Source organism: Ursus americanus, chromosome 9 (genome assembly GCF_024610735.1).
Source record: "Ursus americanus isolate L20-20 chromosome 9, mUrsAme1.1.p, whole genome shotgun sequence".
NCBI lineage: Eukaryota > Metazoa > Chordata > Mammalia > Carnivora > Ursidae > Ursus > Ursus americanus.
This window is the reverse complement of record NC_142135.1, coordinates 61,571,283-61,592,393: the sequence shown is the minus strand read 5'-3', so window position 1 is coordinate 61,592,393 and position 21,111 is coordinate 61,571,283. Positions and strand designations below refer to the sequence as shown.

Sequence of the window (21,111 nt, the reverse complement as noted above, 5' to 3'; positions counted from 1 at the left end):
GTCAGATAAGGGTGTAATCAATCCTTGCAATCTTCAATCATCAGTATGGCACATAACTAATTCAATTCATTGGAAATTCTCAGTGATCAACAGTGTATACACACACACACACACACACACACACACAAAGTGCTGTCTTACAATGGATTCAAATAGCCAAAAGGACTTATTAATTGAACACATCATATGGATGCTTTTATCTGATGCTTTTATCAGATGGAGCTCAGACACGGCAACTATCGTTGATTTTACTTTAGCAAGAGAACTTATTTATTCATTTCATCAGCAGACCTTTGTTATATGCATTCTCTGTACTGTCCTCTCAGTAGAAAGTAAGGATGCCATTCTGTTGGTTTTCCTTAGGTTTTGTTGTTCTACTACCAAATTGAGAAAAAAAAAAAAATGTTCTGAGTGACTCTGACTAAAATATAGGCAATGTGTTACCACATCAGAGCATACGGTTTATGGTGTATCCGGCAGGGAGTCTTTGAAGTCCACTCACTTCCCTCAGGCAACCTTTTATAGCTGGCAGAAGGCAGAACATGAGAGGCCAAACACACAAGTCTGTCACTTCACTGCAAGGGTTTTACTGAACATAGAAATCCCAAACAGCTCAGGGAAGTGTGCTGGGTAGAGTCACCCTGTGTTCTAGAATTGTGAAAATTTTATTTGGCTAATTTTGAAGGTTTTCTTTTCTTGTTCTCTCTCTCTCTCTCTGTTACTACAGATTCTTGAAGCCCTGGCTAAAAGTGATGATCATTTTGTACAAAATTGCACGAGCCTTAACTCTTTAAATGAAGTGATTCCTACTGACCTTCAGAGTAAATTCAGTGCCATCTGCACTGAAAAAATTGAGCACATATGTCAGAGAATATCCAGTTATAAAAAGGTGAAAGTTTGATGTATATGTTTTGCATGTAATTATTATTTAAATTATTTAAATGTCCAATATAATTCAATTCTTGATATTTTCATTACTTATTTATGTACCATTTATTGACATAATAACATTTATATAACGTTTTCGAGTTTTTTAAATGCCTTTACATCCATTAACCGTATTTGATCTTTATAAATCTGAAAGCTAGGTCATTATTCCACACTTTCCACATATAATAACTGAGATCTAAAGAATTAAATTACTTACAGGCAAAAGACAGATTTGGGATGTAAATCCAGACCACTTAATTCATGAGTCAATAGTACTTTTCCTTTTCTCTCAACAGAGGGAATAGAACTCTCAATCAGAAAGTGCATGGAACACAGTCTGTTTGAAATTGATTGATTAGTACACTTATTTGACGTATTTTTTGAGCACATTTTATATGCCAAATGCAGTTCTTGGTGCTAGGAATATGGCAGCAAAGGAGGGAAGATCTTTCCTCCCCGAGATACTTATTTGAGTGGGGGAAGCAGCAGAGAAGTAAATAAATTTTTACAGAGGCCCCAAAGCAAAAAAAAGCCAGAGTTGTGGGGTGGGATGTGGCTAGTCATAAGGTTGGAGGCTTAGGCATGGACCTGTGTAAAGAGCTGTGGAAGCTTTTTACCTTTTGGAACTTTGGAAGGAGTTTGGATTTTCTTCTCACATCAACAAGAAGCAATTGGAAGCTTTTAAACAAGGGAATGACTTCATCTGATTTAGGTTTTTAAAAGATGGTGCTGACTCCTTTGTAGCAATGGATTGCAAGGGGCAAGAATGGAGACAGAGATGAGGAGGAATTGTTGCGATAGTCCTAGTCAGTGATGATAGCTTGGCCTATGGTGAAGATGGGGGAGAAAGAGAAAATTAGATGGATTTGAAAATATAATTTAAAGGTAGAATTAGTAGAAATCGATTTCCAAAATATATCCTATAGTAAATTTATTTTTTTTTTCTATTTATACCAATAGGAAACTAGCTAATTAAATTATTTCCCTCAAAATGAGGTTGGTTGTTTAAAACTTGGTACAGCCATACTAGGCAATATGATTTATCTCAATTTTTATGAATGTGAGTTAAGTGTGTATGTTTTATGCTCCTGTATATTAAGTAAAAGATAAGCCCGTATGTGTTCAGATATGGCTGTAGGAGAATAGGGAAATGCAAGAATGAATACTTCAACCTTGGTTACCTCAGGTAGAATGCAGACGAGGGGAAGAAGGATCACCATGTTTTTCTTTAAGACTTCCTAAAATGTTTAGCTTGTGAAGTTGAATACGTATTGCTATTTTAATTTTTTATAAGTCCATTACATGAAGAAAAATGATACTGAAGATCACTGCTTAACTGTCACATCTGTTAATCCTCTTTCCGTCTTTGCTGAGGTCAGGTCACCTATTGGAGTTTGGGAAAGATGCCATGAATATGCTTTGTTGAAGCTGAAGGACAGAGATTCTCTTTTTACTTCTCCCTTCTGTGTAAGATAGGACAGTGCTTTGAAGTAAAATTTAAAAGGTCTAAACAAATGCAAATTAGTATTCCCCTCTGAGCACACTTTGAAAAGAGAATCATTCTACTTCAGAAATGGATTTGTATGAAGTATGATAGGAGTTCAGGCAGATTCTAGTTGTCAAACTTGTCAGTGTGTGGGGGTCATTTCTCTTTCTTTTTCCATTAATACAAACAACAACAGTAGAGATAGCTTAAAGAAATATATATGAACAAAAGTAAACTATACAAGTAAAAACAAAACATTAGGATGAGGATATATTACGTAGGGTATTGATTCAGCTGCTGTAAGAAGGACCAAGATAACACAGACTTTAAAACTGAAAGCTTATTTTTCACTCACGTGAAAGTTCAACTGGACGGGAGTTGCCCATAGTGGGGTGGGGCTTGATGACATTTTAGAGATCCTTCTCTATTTTTGCTGTCTCCCCTAAGACATTGCCCTTTCCACAAGGTCAAAATTGACTCATCAGCACCATGTCTAAGTTATAGTTCCTCAGAAGAGAAAAGTAGAGAGTGAAGAGTTTCCTGTTGAGGGCATGACCTGGAAGTTGTACGCAGCGCTCCTGTTCACAACTGATTAGTCATTTAGTGAAAGCAGGCTGAGAAATGTTGCTTCAAACTGGCTATCCATGTGCCCAACTAAAACTCAAAGAATTTTATTAATAAAAGGAAGAAAAAGAGAAAGGATAGTAGTGGAAAATTAACATTGCATTTATAGGTAAATTTATATTACAGTGATGGTACAGACCACCAGGGGAAAAGGATGATAAGGTCAGCAAGTCCTAAGTTAGTTGCTCAAGTGGAATATTATATTTGACCTTCAGTTTCCTGATAACCAAGATAAAAAAAGAAACACAGTCTATTACATATTTATCAGCACCCTGTGATTTATACATGTTTCTTAAGAGAAGCAAGGCTTTTCTTAGTCTGAGTTCCAAAAGAAATCTCTCACACTGAATTTCAAAGAGGCGACACCAGGAAATGTCAGGGCAGTGCCCGTAAACATGTCCCTGAAAAAGAGATAGCAATTTGTTTTATGTGGCAGACATTTTTAATACACTCTTTAATGAAAGCCAACGGCACGGGTCAATAACTCAACTTCACGGAAGCAAGTTTGTCGCAGGATGGGGCGGGAAAAATAGGGAAATATTTACTAAATGCATACCTATTATGTTGTCAATAATTACTTGAGGATGGCTATCTCCCACACTTATGATCTGCATCATAAGAAAGGTCACAATATGTGAAGTAATAATAATACTGACTACTTAACCTACTGGGTGGTGCCACCATGACAGGTTGAATGTGCTGGCACCCCATTCCCGGCTCTAGATGGTGGTTCTCCCTGGAGTTATGTTGCACATACCAGTTTATAGCAGTCTCCTACAGTGTCAAGCATTGCATAGATATTTTACAGTTTTCATATGTTGTATAATCTTATCAACACAGTGACATGAGACATCATCTATTTCATTGATGAAGTGACTGAAGCTCAGAGTGGTCAAGTAACTTGCCCAAAGGCATGCAGCAGGGCACAGCTGTGGAATTTGAACCTTGTTCCCTTCTATTGTAAATCAGGCTTTTGTTTGCTTACCCTCATTTGACACTATGCTGCACAGCATATGTATTGTTCAAATTCCACAGCTAAATTCCGCTACACAGCTGAACAGCGTGGGTCTGACTACAAGGGCAATGGCATGTCAGTAAAGGAGAAATCATCGTGGATGGAATAGGCAGCAAGTGCTAGCTGCTGTAAGTTGGAAAGATATGTCAAAGAGAAGAGAAGGAGAGGTGACACCCAAGTAAAGAGAGATCTCATAAGTGAAGGCAAAGATGCAGAAACGAGACTGATTTTATTGATGAAGAATTGGCATATTGCCTGGACTAGAAAGGAGGGGTCGAGTTGGATACCATTAAAAAGAAAACTGCTAAAATCTGATTTTTCTAGTGATATTTTAGAGTGGCATAATAATCAGATTTGTTTGTAAAAAGTGCAAGTCGGTGGTGACTTGGTGTCATGGGGAAGCACTGGGGGATGGAGAGAAAAGAATCAGTTGTAAGCAGTGGGTAGGAGGTAGGATGCATACAGCTCCGTGACGGATTGGTTATGTTGGATGAAGAAGGTGTTATACCTTGGTTTTTAACAAAAATATGGTTTGTGACCAACTGGAGAGTGTATGTTGGGGGTAGGATTAGAAGCAGAAGGGACAGGGTTTTTCCCCAAATGTTGGGGATTCTCAAAAACACCATCGTGGTGAGTAAAAAGTATCTTCCATTTTCTCGGAAGTAACTAAGAGCCTAGAAAGCTTTTCTAGCAGAGATGGACAGGCTAATGGTCAGTGATTTTAGATGATAAAAATACTATCACTGAATGTGGAAAGCTCTTTTATGTACGTTCTTGTTTGAGCCTCGAAACAGCCATATGTCCTGAATAAATACTCCCACCATCTGCTCCTTTCACAGGGAGATTAAGAATTTGCTTAAGGTCACTTAGCTGGGAAGTAGCAGACTACGTATCAGTCCTATGGCATGCCGTCTCACTTATTTTTTGTTTTTAATTTTAGAAATAATGAGAATCTTGTAGTCAACTAGGAGTTAAGCACTTTGAAATGTATCCTTTTCAGCATCCCTTATTGACCCTACACATATTTAGAATAATTGACTATCTTTCTCACTAGATAGAGAAACGAGGTTAGCAGGAAAATATTTCAGGGATATTTTTTATTTGAACAAAATTCAAATAGAGAAGACAATCATAGCCTTACTAGGTTATATAAGGTGAGCTCCATTTCTGCATCAAATGCATGTCCACAGAAACTATAGCATTTGTGAATATATATTTTTAATTTCCACAAATTGACTTTTAAACTATTATTAGTAACATATTTTTTCCTTCCAGATGAAGGCTTCAAACACCCCTCTTTCTGTAAAATAAAATGTATCCATAGAAACTAAAATCTCAAAAGAGGCTGGCTTTCCTTTATTTTGACTCTAAAAGTTTTAGGTTGTAAAAATAGAAACAAGTTGATTTCTGCATTTTCTATAGCCAGGCTGCTGCAATCGTAATTGATTTTCTGGTCAGCTGTTAGGCCACAGATGTTTTTTAGCACCTGTATGAAAGAAGTTCAGACCCTATATGGGAGACCTGAATGAATCCTAAGCAGGCATTTAATCTTCTCGGGGCAGGATGTGTGGGTGATCCAGACGTAAAACTATGTGCTGTTTGGAGAAACATGCTCACTCTGAATTGTCCTTAAAACCTTTTTAATTCTAGACTCATTCTCTGTTGGAGAATTGGGCTTATTTTGTGTATTAGGGATACTTCCTCCATATAAATATTTAATGAGCTTTCAAGAGATACTTCTTGTTTACACAAAAATACTACATGTGGGAATCCACAGTCTTACTTGAAATATTCCAAGTACCTTTAGTTATTAATACCACACAATCCTCAAATTAATCTGTGGATCAGGAAAATCGGGGGTAAAATTTTTCTCCATGTCCCCTTCTCTCAGTACAGGATTTTTATAACTCCATGCCAGTGGGGTTTTACACTTAGTGGAAGTGGGAGACTATCTGCAAAATAGTAGCTTACCTTTGTATTATTTTTTATTTTCAGTCAAGTGACTATATAACTGGATATTAATGTGTTGTCATGGTTAATAATTCATGAATTAACTGCCAATGCAATAGAAACCTGCAGCTCCGTTTCTTAGAATTACTCATTCATGTCAATATACAAATATGCTTTAATATCACCTAGATTAAAAAATCAATGTTTCCCTTGACCCCCATACTTTTCTCTACCTATTGTTTCTTTTCTTGAACTCTGTCCTGAAAAGAGATCCCCATGCTTGCTGTCTAGACCTGCTATTGCACGTACCTTTCATTCTTAACACACTCAAGATGGGCTCAAGTTCCCACCTCGTAACTGGAATGGCTCTTTTTAAGGTCATTGATGACCTGTATTCTGTCATCATCATATTCCTCGTTTTAGTGGCATCTGTGCAGTCGACCTTCTACCTCTCTTGAGCCGTTTTCTACCTATGCCTGGTTTTGTCTTTGCTGGATGGCTCGGTTAGAATGAGTGTCCTGTGCTTTTTCCTTCTTTTTTCTCTGACCTCTTCATGGGGTGGAGCCCAGCATTTTCTCCCTTTCCCTTTCTCCCTCCACTCTCCATCCCCTGGTGATCACATTCAGTCTCCTGGCCCAGCTGACCTCTCTATTTGGGTCTAATATATATCTCAGACTTGACATATCAAGAATAAACTCCTGATTCCACTCCTCCACAGTTAGTCCTATCCGCTGTTTTCTCCACCTCGGAATGAGACCCATCCTCCGCATTGCTCAGTCTAGAAACCTTGTGTGCATTCTTTACTCCTGGCTCTCACCTAGCATTCTCTGGGCTCTACCTTCACCACATGTAACCTTTTCTCACAGCTTCGATTACTGATGAGCCAATGTCGTCTCTCCCACAAGTGGTCTTTTTGCTTTCGCCCTTGCCCACTGGCAGTCTGTTCTGAGGGGCTGTGAATCCCATCGCAGAAGAGCTAAATCCTTCCAAAGGCCTCTGAGCTCCTAGGTGATCTGTGCCTTCCTTCCACCCACGATTACCCCTCTCCTGTCTCTTCTCCCTTTCCCCTCACTCTCTGCTCCGGACGTTCTGGTCTTCTTGATGTTCATTGAAACTATACCATCCTTGGGGCTTTCGCACTGAATGTTCACTCTGCTGGGAAGGCTTCTCTTCCTGTACCCACATTCCCAACTCTCCCTTCCTTCAAGATTTTGCTTCGGTGCCAGCTTCTCAGTGAATATTGCAATTAGCAATGCATTCTTCACCTCACCTCTGAAACTCCTAGCCCTCTCTCCCTGCTCCATTTTGTTTTCAACTGCACCGATCATCTTCTAGCATGACATAATTGACTTATGTTTATTGTTGCCCCCACCCCCCACTAGAATGTAACCTCCTAGAAGGCAGAAATCTGTTTCATTCACTGATGTTTCCCAACATGCCTAGAACAATGCTTGGTTTAGAAAGCTCTCGATTTGTCATTGTTGGATGGATGATTAAAGGTGGAGTAAGTTTGGGCTGCGCTATCTGAAATAGGTTTATAGCATTGTGTGTCCCAGCTCACCTTCCCACACACCCTGGACATTTCTTTATCACAAAATTGCAATTTTCGTTTATGGAAAAGAGCTTTTTTTTTTTTTTTTTTTTGGTCTTAACCTTGTGAGCTTCTCCAAAGCAGATGAATGAACTCCGTGTTCTCTTTGATGTTTCTAAGATGCCAGGTTCATGCTAGCGGGGTGATGTGGCACTGGATGGCCCGACCAGAGCACGTTCTCATGCATGCATTACAGCCGATACAAGAGCTGTCCCTGCCTCCTTTTAGGTTTGCGTTACAGAAAGATGGAACGATTACATATTAGGGCATGCTGCCTAGGAGTACATTATTTTTTTAGGATTTTATTTATTTATTTGAGATAGAGAGAGGGAGCACAAGCAGGGGAAGGGCAGAGGAAGAAGCCAACTCCCCGCTGAGCAGGGAGACCAGCTTGGTGCTCGATCCCAGAACCTGGGGATCACGACCTGAGCAGAAGGCAGACGCTTAACCAACTGAGCTACCTAGGCGCCCCTAGGAGTACATTTTTGATCTTCAAAATGTATTCAGCACATTTCCAGGACCCATGACTATGGGGTCCCTCCTTCACCTCCCCCTTGCCTAGGGACAGCCTAGGCTGGAAGACAGCACTGCTTTCATAAGCCTCTTTCTTCTGCAAGAGAGGCCTTTAGCAAAGAAGTTTCCTCTCTGACACTCTTTTAAAGAGTTCAAGCACATTTAAGCATGGTTACACACCACTTCTGAGTGTATGGAGAGAGGGACCATACTATATTCATAGGCATTTGTATTTAGGTACGTGTTGGAAAACTATGGGAAACTGGTCGTGCTGGAAAGGGAATCTTCTCCCTTTTCTACCCGTTCACTCTAGTAACACCTCATGCCATCACTCTGTTCACTTCCTTCTTAGCACTTACGGAATTTCTAATTATCTGGCTATTATCTTTATTATATAATTGTTATATATGCACATAGTTGTTCATATATTTATATACATATGTTACATATACTTGTGATAGTATAATTGTTATATATAAGAATCTCATACTGTTTTTACCTGTGTCCTCTCCTAGACCATGAACTCTATGAGGGGAAGGGCTGTATCTCCCGCTTTGAGCGCAGAGTCTGGAATAGATGCTTCTCTTTATATGTTTGAATAAATAGGTAAAAAGTGAAAGTGAAAGAAGGCAGGGCACCTGGGTGGCTCAGTCAGTTAAGCATCTGCCTTCACCTTAGGTCATACAAGGTCCTGGGATCCAGCTCCAAGTTGGGCTCCCTGCTCAGCGGGGAGTCTGCTTCTCTCTCTCCCTATGCACCCTGCCTTCATGCTCTCCCTCGCACTCTCTCTCAAATAAATAAATAAATAAAAATCTTTAAAAACTAAATAAAATAAAATGAAAGAAGGCAAAAGAAGCATACCTGCCTATTATGGTCAGTGCTGTGCCACAATAAAATTAATTTCTGTGCTTTTGTGTGTGCCATGGGGCCTTATCTGAGATTTTTGTCCCGAAACTACAATGGAAAAGATCTTCCGACTGCAAGTTTGCATCTGGCCTTAAATTCTCGGTCTTTCCCAGATAAGTCTTCAGGTCACAGTTTCTTTATTACTAAAGTGAGGACATAGACTGGGAATTCTCTAAATTACTTCCACTCTTTTAGTGTGCTAACAGCCTGTGGATTTGAGTCCTAGTAAGTGGTATTGGTCACTTAAACTTATGTCTTTTAGCATCTAACTTGTAATCAGAGTTTCAAAAGAATCCTATGTATTTGCTGCCTGTACTGCTTCTGTTTAATAAGAATGTGTGGGTTTTAAAATAATGATTTAGTTTCCAACAACTTATAATTTATTTCACTTGTTTCGGTTGACATGACTTAATTTTTCCACATTTTGTTATGGATGGTGGGAGTGATGAACACAGTGTGTTCAACTGCTCTTTATTTCTTCTTTAATTTACAGTTTTCACGTGTACTGAAGAACAGAGCCTGGCCCACCTTTAAACAGGCCAAATCGAAAATCTCCCCATTACACAGCAGTGACTTCTGCCCTACCAACTGCCATGTCAACATAATGGAAGTTTCCTACCCCAAAACATCAACCTCCCTAGGGAGCGCATTTGGTGTTCAGCTGGATAGTAGGAAGCATAATTCTCATGATAAAGAAAATAAATCTGAGCAAGGTATGTTAGCTTTTGAAACTTTCTCAAAGCACGAAAAGTAGTTTAGGTCGTTGTTAACTATTCCAGCATCCCTGAAATAGGATAGATTCCTGGTGTGTAAACAAGTCCAAATTTTGTAAAGACAGGATTCCTCTCTATAATCATTTGGATAATTATACATATATGTTTATAAAATAAAAATGAGAGTTACGCATTTCTATTTATTTTTTTCTCTAAGAAGAACAATTTTTCTTACCTTCCTTACATGTAGGACGGGCACAGCTTACCCTGCAGTGAAAACCACTAGTCTGAAATGGCCCTATAACTATGAGAAAAATATAGGGGGAGCAGCTTCAGGGGCGCAAGGTGCCGTTCTACACCATCACGGTGGAGCTGGAGATTCAAGAGCATTTTATTCACAACTCCCATAAGCTTTAATTCCCGAATTAAATTCAGCATTGGTTTGGCATTTTATTTTATGTAAGCCTGGCTGCCTAGAATGAATTGCACTGGATCATTACTGTAAGTTAAAGGTCATCAATATTGTTCTGGAATGATTTTTACCTCCTCAGGGAAGCTGAGCCCCATGGTGTACGTGCAGCACACAATCACAACCATGGCGGCCCCTTCGGGTCTGTCTCTGGGGCAGCAGGATGGGCATGGGCTCCGGTACTTGCTAAAAGAAGAAGACCTGGAAACTCAGGATATTTATCAGAAACTGTTGGGCAAACTTCAGACTGCTCTGAAGGAGGTGGAGATGTGTGTTTGTCAAATTGACGAGTAAGTAGTTTATTTACTGTACTTGAAAACGTGCCTAATACAATAGCCGTAGAAAATGTGACTTTCGAACATCCATCGTTCTCTTTTGTTTTTAGAAATGGAAGATTTTGTGTGTGTGTCATATAGATCCCTTCATCCCACACCTTCACAGTGATACAACACGGCAAATTTGTACAGAGATATTCTAAGGAAGCATTTAATACCAGGGAAGAGAGTGACAAAATTCTGTCTTATAGAAAACACTAAGTCTCAAGGTGAAAATATTAAACTGAGAAATATGATTGAAAGAGTACCAACGAGGTATACAGATTTCCTGGTATCCTTTATAGAGCAGAACACAGTATTTGATGTCTATGCACTCAATAGATGTGTATGAAAAATATAAAATATAGCAAAGCTTTAACATACTTGTTAAATGAGTAAATGCAAAATTATGTATCACTAGGACCAATGACCAACGAAGGAGCCCCCTTTTTTCCCCTTCTGATTGAATTAATGGTTGACTAAGCAATTACGCAAATAGCTGTAACAGTCATTTGGAAATTTTTATCAAGAACGGAGAAGAGAAGGGGATTAATTAAAACTTTTCCAAAGAGGTCGACTCTGATTCTTATTTAAAAATTTGATGGTTGGACAATTGCCTCAACTCCGTGGGATGATTTGCCACGTCATGGTGTGGGATTATGTGTCACAGCCAGTCAAGGCAACTCTGTGGAGTCATGAGAACACGGGCTTTGGGGTAGCGTGGTCTCTCATGTATTAAACAGGATGAAGAATAGTAACGAATTATAAGTTTGTGGTGAAAATTACAAAAATTAGTATAAAAAATAGCGCAGTGTCTAATATTATGTTTGCTCATCATTCAAGGGCTTAAAGTTGGTAGAATCCGGAAATGGCATAGACACCATTATCCTCTTTTTATCGTGCTCTCTTTATGAAGTTACACATCGGATGTGTATTGTTTAGTTCCCACACACACATCATCCCATACTTCCCTGGAAAATCCAGTTTTGACATAAAACGTTTAAAACTTATTCTAAGCCTTTTTTGGTAATTGGACATTTTAGTAATAAAATCTTAATTGACATGATCTCTCTTTTTAAAATGTTTTCTTGTTTATTTTTTTATCTTCTTTATTTGAGAGAGAGGGAGACCACGAGCACAAGAGGGGCAGAGGGGCAGAGGGAGCAGCAGGCTCCCCGCTCAGCAGGGAGCCCAATGTGGGATTCAATCCCACGACTCTAAGATCATGACCTGAGCTGAAGGCAGACCCTTAACTGACTGAGCCACCTAGGTGCCCTGACATGATCTCTTATTTTACACATCTTTGAATTTTAGAGATCAAAATCACCATATTAGATGCGTCATAATTCTAAGCTTATCATTAGATAGTTACTGTTTACTATGCCAATTTGTTCCGACATTTTTATGAGTTAATTTAGACTTGAAATTCTGTTTTCATGTGTCTAATACACTAGTTTTAAAACATTGTTTATTACATTGGTATATTATATTGTGACTGCCCCATTCACAGATGAATTAAATTGTTTGGGGTTGCTAAAAGAACGGGTGGCTATTTTTGGCAATTGTATGATACTTTGGATTGTTTGAGAATGACCTTGTTGACCCATAAGTTAATATCTTAGGACATTATATTTTGTTTCATTTAACAAATGGAATTTTATTATATGATATGTTCTATTTTAGAAACCAGTTTTTTTTTATCCCTAAAGTATTTGGGAAGTGCACAGAGTAAGAATCTTTATTAATAAGGCAATAAATAGTGGCACTCAATCATGCATCTCGGAGGAATTTTAGGAGAACATCTGGACCAATCCCACACTGCCAGTTGGGCCAAGAGTTATTATTCCTGCTTTTCAGATGAGTCCTTTACCAACGGCAGGATTATTGATGTGCCTGAGTGGATACTAGCTCGGAGACCAGGCCTCTAATGCATTGACTACTCAGCACTTCCTGGCAGTTGTCCAGACTTTGCCTGTCTTTGTTAATTTATTGATTTTTTTTTTTTTAAAGTTTAGCTGATGCAGATATATTTTCAAGAAAACAGGGCCAAAGGGCTCCCTTTACTTGGGTTAAAATGCTTTATATTTAAAGCAGTCGTTGAAGAAAGGAATTAAGCTATTTTTATTAACCAAACTACTTAAAATAATTACCTATTTTTACTTAAGATTTTCCCACTCTGATATTCTGAAAGCCTTTCCCCTACTGTGCATGTTTATTAGGAAAATGACATGAAATGAGCAAGTGATTTGAGAAACTTCCTTGGTCTTCTCTGTGTGCACCGTATAATTTAATTCTAAATATAAATATGTTCCACATAATTCAATGTGCAATATAATCCCTTTAAAACAGTGCAGTCGTCCAAGTGCCTGGATTCCCTGTTGCCCCATTCAGCGATGCTGCAGTGCAGTCGAGCTTGACAAATTATTTGAAAAGCTAGTTACCAAACAATTTTCTCACCATGTAGTAATTATTCTTGGTCAGACATAGATGCCTCTGCAGAGTGGAGAAGCAGATCTCGGATGCTCTGCCAAGTTTTAAGAGAAATTGCCTCACAACATCGCAACTGCTGCCTTTCTAGAAATCCTTCATTCTTGGGGAAGGGCCTGGTCCTGAGCTTGTCTGCTTACCCTGCCACTTGGGAACACTTCTCCTAGAAATAAAATTTCCTTCAACACATAGACATTCCACTAAATGCTTCTACTTCCTTCAGATCCAAAGACGAGACTAGAGACACATTTGTTGTCTATTAACATGAAATCAGGCGATGTTATGAATTTATTCAACATTCTATGATTCTTGTCTCATTGAAGCTAAATAGTTTTGTCCTTTATTATTTTTTTTAAAGATTTTATTTATTTATTTGACAGAGATAGAGACAGCCAGCGACAGAGGGAATACAAGCAGGGGGAGTGGGAGAGGAAGAAGCAGGCTCATAGTGGAGGATCCCGTAACGCCAGGATCACGCCCTGAGCTGAAGGCAGACGCTTAACCGCTGTGCCACCCAGGCGCCCCGGTTTTGTCCTTTAATGGGCTATTTTCTGGGTAATGACACTTAGGTACTAGAGTATGCTCAGCCCCATGACTTCTAATTTAAAAGATACATAAGTAAAGGGCAAAATAATTTGTGGACAATCCAAAACCATTGACAGGACTTTAAAATACAAGATGGGATGAGATGAATAAGGAGTTCTGGGGGCTGGTGGAGACAGGAAAGCTGAGAACAGACCTGCCTTTTACAGGTGCCAGATGCCCCAAACTGAGTGATGAATAAACCGCACTGGAGACACGTGGTGAGCTGGGCTTACAGGTGGGTTGGTAGGGCTATCAGTGGAATTCTCTTCGAGGTTTTCCCAAGCATTTTGCTGGTATGAAAAGAGGGCCCAGCTGCATAAGTACTAACGTGTATCATAGGGATAGGGACTTATATGCCAGGCGCAGTTTTATTAGTATATACACGGCTTGATTTCATTCCTACAGTCCCTCTGTGCTGTGGCTTATGAAGCACAAGGACATATCACATTAAATCTCAAACTTAAATTTGTTTCCAAAACTGGATTGTAGATTCCCTCATATGGAGAGCTACTTTGACTCCTACCCCGTGAAGGTCGTCCCTCCTCTCAGGAAAGTGTTCCCCATCTCTTCGGTTCTGTAGGGCAGAGTCTGGGTGTTACCTTTAATTCTTCTCTTACCTGCCCCTTCACCTCCAGTACCTTATCCAGTTCGGTCAAGCACACCTCAGAATGTATCCGCTCCATCCCCTCAGGGTCATCATTGTCCCCTCACTCGTGCCCACCATAGGAGTTTCCAGCTATGTGTCTCCATTGCATTCCACATTCAGCAGATGCCAGAGGGATCTGTAAAGGTAAATCATGCTAGTTCCCTGCTTAAAATCGTTTCACGGCATTGCAATGCCATTAAAATAATACCAACTACATTACTGTGGCCTGTGTAGCCCTACGCAGTCTGCCCCTGTCGTCCTCTCCAAACTCATGTCTCTGAGCTCTAGCTGCACTAGTCTTTTTCCGATCCTGGAACGTGACAAACCTTTGCCTGGTCGGCGCTGCTCCCAAGGTCTGCCGCTAGCCTTCTACGTACTCAAGTGTCAGGCTAATGCTGATGTGTAGAGAGGCTGTGCCTGCTTCCCCGGGATAAGGTAGATACATATGTCATCCTTCTAGGTCACACATGTCTTTCTTCTAGGTACCCTACTCTCTATACTTCTGGTTTTTGTTTCACAAAACCAGAGTTTACAAAACTCTAAAAGCTCACAGACTTTAAACAACAGGCATTCTCTCTTGCTCGCTCTCCATGCCCATCTGGATCATAGGGTTTCTGTTCCACGCTGACCTCACTCAGAATTCAGGCTGACAGAGCCCCTATCAGCTGGAATGTCTCTGGTTGTCCCATCAGGGTGAGGGAATGAGGTAGGCTGCACACTTGCTTAAAGGCTTGCACCTAGAAGGGACTCAGGTCACCTCACTTATGTCATACTGTGAAAGCAAGTTACATGGTCATTCCTATCCTCATGGGGCAGGGGAGGCCACCCAGTCATGTGCCCAGGAGAACTGGGATGTGGTACACAGCCCTAATGACTTCCTCCCTCCCTCCCTCCCTCCCTCCCTCCCTCCCAGTGTATAAATGATATGCAGGGAGGGAATGTTCTGCATCATTTGTTAAGTATATGTATATAAGAGTGTGTCTCACTCACCCCGTCTCTAAAATGAGGATCCTCACCACCATAATAGTCATACCTATGTCCTAGGAGGTTTTAGGATTGAATGAATTAAGTACTTAGCATGGTGACTGGCATAAGAGCTCAACAAATGTTAGGTCTGATGAAAATGATAAAGATGATGATATTTAAGTCTCAGTTTAATAGAAAAACGCACAAGTGGATGCAGGCTACTATATACAAAAATAAAGATTTTTGTATATAGTATCAAAGGTGTGAGAAGGAGATTGGGCAGCTTAGGATTTTAATTGAAAATTAACGGACCTATAGTAGGTAGCTTAGTATTGTATATGAGCAAAACTGAAGGAAAACTATTTCTGTATGTGCAAATATTATAAAGCTAAACTTACGCATTCTTATTTCTTTTAAGAATCTAGAAATTTTAGCAAAAACATGGTGTCAAAACACTGCTTTTCTATCATTTATTTGGAAGCCTAACACTTCTTCCCGCAGGGTCAGTGTGAGCATGATTGCAGCTGTTTAAAATGAAAAGCAAATATGTGAATATAATTCATATGACTTTGAAAAAAATGAGTGTGCTTAGCCCCATGACTTCTAATTTAAAAGATACATAAAGCACAGAGTACTCCTTGCAAAATGAGAACTCCTGCATCTCCTTCCTCTTTGGTATTCAGAGTTCATCCGTCTGTGCAGAATAGAGCTTGGGTAATTGGAGTTAATCTAATGTTTTAAGCTTTTGGGTGGAGGGAGTAAATAAATACACATCTGTCTTCCAAGACATAAAAGTATCTGTGCAAATAAAAAAACTGCTTAAAATAATTTATAGCGTCACAGGGCCTAGAGCACTGTAACACAGCCCCCTGATTTTCACTGGTATCTAAAAGCTATAAAATGCCAAAATATTATTCCAGTGGTATCTCACAGTAAGACCTTCCCCGACTACACCATTTGAAGCCGCAGCTCCATCTCCCTTCCCTTCTTTATTTTCCTTCTTAACATTTGTCGCCATGTAATATACCATATAGTTTACTTGTTTGAGGTTTGTTTCCTCCCAGTAGAACCTAAGCTCCAAGAGGACAGGGGCTTTCATTTGTTTGTAAACTGCTGTATTCACAGCACCAAAACAATGCCTGGTACAATAGATGTGTCTAATGAACTGGTTAGTGAAATCTCTTCACAAATATTTACTCAGTGCACAGCATTAGGTTTGACATGGTGGGTTAGACGTAAGGAGGTATGAGACATTCTCATAGTCTTGAAATAAACATGACACTGCTGTGGAAAAATGAGCATGGGGATGTGTACGTATGTGCTGTGACTAGACCAGAATGTCGCCAGTACTTGGTAAATGAGAAGGTGATCGTTGGTGGAGAAGCTATTCAAGGGCCCTTTGTTAAGAAATGGTTTAATTCATTTTGCAAGTTTTACAGCATTTTGTTTGATAGCAAAGACTGAGTCCACCTTTGCATGATTTTGAGTTGGTACTAACAAACTTTTTACAGCCAAACATTCAAGGTTGGAGTGATGGAATCCACGCTGCTCAAAGTCCACCTCAAATGTGACACCAATTCAGAACTGAAGGCTGTGTTTAAGCCTTGAGCCAAGCGGAAGAGCTTTTCCTGTGGGCAGATTTGCGACATGCCACCGTGACTAGATTGTGGATGATATGGGGGTAGCCCCTGCTGCCTCCTATTCTCACATTGTGTGCGACTCTCTTTAATGTCTGAGGATCGTGCTAGCCAGAACACCTGCCTGCATGAGCAGTGGGAATGGATTGACCACATGATATTCTTCCTGTCAAATAGAGACAGCTTGGGAGAAACCCAAGTCGGGGCTAGATGGGTAGATTTTAATATCTGAGGGTAAGCCAGTGAGGATATTTCAGCACATTTCATGTTTATTTTAATATTTGGGTAGTACTTTAAAGTTTTCCAGTTATTTTTAGATGGTAGTGACAATGGCTAGGGGAGAGAGGTGACACCCATTAATTATGTACTGGAATATATTCTCATGTCATTGTCACAGAATCATATGGGCTAGTTATTCTTTTTATCCCCCTACAATAGATGTCAAAGAGAATTATCATAGTGTTACTGTGATAACAAAACTAATAAGTGGTGGAACTGGGATTTGAACACTGATTTCTAGTCTAAATTGTGTGCTGTTTCTATTACTTATCCTGAGAGCAAAAAGTGAACTTCACGTGACCGTTTTTTAATGCAATCAAAAATTACTTTTATGTGAAACAGAAACACTCTAGAAATATTTCTAAGTCAGTCATAGTCAACAAGTAAGGTAGTTATCTGTGGCAGGCAGTTTGAAAACGTGCACTTATTTTTTTTTTAATATCACATTGCAGGCTTCTGTCTTCCATAACATATTCTCCTAAATTAGAACGTAAGACGTCAGAGTGCATAGTACCACCAGACAGTGACAATGAGAAGGGAGAAAGAAATAGCAAACGAGTCTGTTTTAATATGACGGGAGACGAGCAGGAAGATTCAGGTCATGACACCATCAGCAACAGAGACTCTTACAGGTAATGCATTAATTCCTAAACTCATCTCATCAACACAGTCAAATGTGTTTCCATATTTTCCATAGAGGTCTTGAAAAAAAATTTTTGATTATCATTTTTGTTTATTACCCTTACAACATAACTGCTAGCTATTACCAACCCCAGACAAAGCATAGTGATCCTGCAGAGTCTTTCAAATTATTCTTTTTTCATAATCTGAGTAATTTGGAAAAAGCATTTTTTCCCTCCAGTTCTGTGGACCTAATTTGGGGATTTATTCTGTTACAGATTGTGTAACATGTATAGCAAATAAGCAAATTGAGCCTATATTAACATTTTTTTCAGATATCTGTTTCTGATTATTAGACTGTTGGGTGGTGAATAGGAATTCTTTTTTGTTGTTTCTCTACCTTTTTTTCCTTATATTCTGTGTTCCAAGCAAATTGGACTAATTTTTCCTGCTCATCTCCATGACCAGCTTTGTGTCTTTTTTTTCTTCTTTTGCACACTTTCTAAAGATTTTTTTTTATTATTCATTTGAGGGAGAGTGAGGAGGGGAGGGCCAGAGGAAGAGGGAGAAGCAGACTCCCCACTGAGCAGGGAACCTCACATGGGGCTTGATCCCAGGACCCTGGGATCATGACCTGAGCTGAAAGCAGACGCTTAACCGACTGAGCCACCCAGGTGCCCCTCTCTTGCACACTTTCTCTACAATCTTGGTAGGACTGCTGTAACAAAGTACTAAGGACTGGGTGGCTTAAACAGCAGACATTTATTTATTTATTATCTGACAGTTCTGGGGCCAGAAGTCCATGATCAAGGTGTCAGCAGGGCTGTTTTTTCCTGAAGTGTGGAGGAAGGATCAGGTCTAGGCCTCTCACCTTGGTTGTGGATGGCCATCTTCTCCCTGTGTCTTCATGCCCTTTTCCTTCCAAGGGTTTCCCTTTGGCCATATTTCCCCTTCTTGGAAGGGCACCAGTCATACTGCATTAGGGCCCACCTTAATGACTTCATTTTAACTTGATTATGTCTGGAAAAACCCTCACTCCAAACAAGATTGTATTCCTGGGTCCTGAGTGTCCGACTTCAACCTGTGGATTTTAGGAGGAGATGCAATCAACCCGTGACACCTTCCCTCCAAAGTCTGTTGCCATCTGGCTGCCATCACCCTTCCAACGATGGCTGCTCCAGTGAGCTTCCTTTGAATCTTTGTATCACCTGACACCTCATTGAGAACTGTCGTCACTGGCTATATGTGCTGCGTGTGTGGCTTCAGCATCTCCTGTCTTGTTTACTTTAAAGATTTATTTATTTATTTGAGAGGGAGGGGTAGAGGGAGAGGGAGAGAGAATCTCAAGCAGACTCTATGCTGAGGGCCGAGGGCTCCATCCCACGACCCTGAGATCATGACCTGAGCTGAACCAAGAGTCAGTGCTCAACCAACTGCACCACCTGGGCGCCCTCTGTCTTATTTGCTTTAATTGAAGACAAAATTCTCTTATTCACTGTTATTTATTATACAGTGTTTTACAATGAAAAAAAATTAAGTAATTATTATTAAGGTTATTCTTCTCAGAGTTGTTTAGCACAAACTAATAGTTAACATTAAAAACATTTTTACCACACACAAGGGGAAACAGGATGGTCTCACATAATTCCCCACACAGCCCTATGGGGCACATGCTGATATTAACTCCATTTTACATGTGAAGAAGCTGAGGCCACAGGAGTTAATAATCTACCTGTGAAACCAGGTGGTCTGGCTCACGGTTTCTTCTCTTAACTACTGTACTATCCCAATTTCTACATGAAAAGGATTTTAACAAATATGTAAGAGTTAATTATTCCTAGAGATTTAATAATATATAACACAGATTAACCACTTTTACCATTTCATTTACTTTTAGCTTCAAAGGATACCAGTAGACTGTTTAATAGGAACCTGTGGTTTTTCTCCAATGGGAAATTACAGATCTAAAAATAATTTCTTACCTCAATTTCTAGTTATCAGATAATTAAAATTACCCTCTGAGTCTCCCTCTAGGCTAAACTAGAAATTTTAAATGTAAATTTAAAGTTAAATAAGTCCTTTTTACTGATTCTGAGAGGAAAAAAATATTTTGTCTCTTATAGTCTGTCTGAAATCTGTCATGTGTCCATATTCACACACAAACCTTTCACACCTTCTTTCCTTCGACATTGACCGTTGTCGAGCACGTGCCAGCTGTGGCCGCCTGTGCTGAGCTCTGAGGGGGAGACAGGATGCTGGTCCTCTCCGGGGAAGCTCGGCGTGCAGTTGATGAGTTATAATTTAAAGCTACCAGAAAGACTTGAAAGGCAGAGATCATGAGACAGGACCTTGTCTCTATTAGCACATTAACTACAGACATACCGCCTCAAATAGATAATGATGAATTTTAAGTGCTGTTTGACTGCTGGTTTTCTCACTTCAGGTTTAAAAAATTTCATTCAGAATCAGCCTACTCTGCTTAAGAGATTTTGAAATGTGATTGAACTTAAATTTTTTTAAACCCTAAGATAAAATGTGAGTCACACAAAATTTATCTTTCTCGTAATGTTCTCCAAGACCTATCCGTAAGTCTAACTGTGGCATGACACACTTGTCTAATAAGAGCTGGTAGGGCGACGGCAAATGCGCTCCGAAAGTGACGTGTGCCTCTTTCCTCCCAGCGACTGCAACAGCAACAGGAATTCCATCGCCTCCTTCACCAGCATCTGCAGCAGCCAGTGCAGCTCGTACTTTCACAGCGATGAGATGGACTCAGGTGCGTGGGGCGGACGCGTGTGTCCTTTCTGCGGCCCGTCCTCTGCGGGACGCCTTTAAGGGGCTACATTGTGTGATTGACATGTGTTTTCACCTTGTATCAGTCATCCTTGGCAGCCACACGTGCCGCCCGTCAGTCACACGTGCTGGATGAAGCCAACATCCCGATCCCGTTGTGAACGGAGTGAATTGAAAAGAGAAGAAAGAAACAAATGAAATCTGATCTTAATATGTATTTTAGGATTTTTCATGGTACTATGAAGGAGGCTAGGTACACAGGAAACAGACTATACTAAAGTATGAAGCATTTTTTACTGTGTGAGGAGGTGGGACGGGCTTTGAACCTGAGGACTTTGGAGACAGTAGATGACCTGAAGCGGCCCTGTGTGTGGGTGGTGGGTGACGGGGAGAAGAATGACGAGGCAAACACTGACTGATAGAAATATCTTACAAACATCTTATCGGGGATGTGTTAAGAACAAAGGCTTTGCCTCCAATTAGGACACATCTTCATTTTGAAATATGCCATTTATTTCAACTATTTAACCGTTAGAAAACTGCACTGGGTATTTACCGTGAAGATACAAATGTAATAATCCAAAGG

General features: G+C 39.9%; 1 protein-coding gene across 2 annotated transcripts in view; it reads left to right on the top strand.

The window, feature by feature from the left end:
- Positions 1-21,111, top strand: part of PREX2 (phosphatidylinositol-3,4,5-trisphosphate dependent Rac exchange factor 2) — a 274,481-nt gene that overhangs the window by 150,505 nt on the left and 102,865 nt on the right. For both annotated transcript variants that reach the window (XM_045810140.2, XM_087864839.1), the window contains 5 exons: positions 728-889; positions 9,509-9,728; positions 10,280-10,487; positions 17,564-17,743; positions 20,414-20,508. In XM_045810140.2, coding sequence (XP_045666096.1) covers positions 728-889; positions 9,509-9,728; positions 10,280-10,487; positions 17,564-17,743; positions 20,414-20,508 — 865 coding nt within the window. The remainder of the gene's footprint in view (positions 1-727; positions 890-9,508; positions 9,729-10,279; positions 10,488-17,563; positions 17,744-20,413; positions 20,509-21,111) is intronic.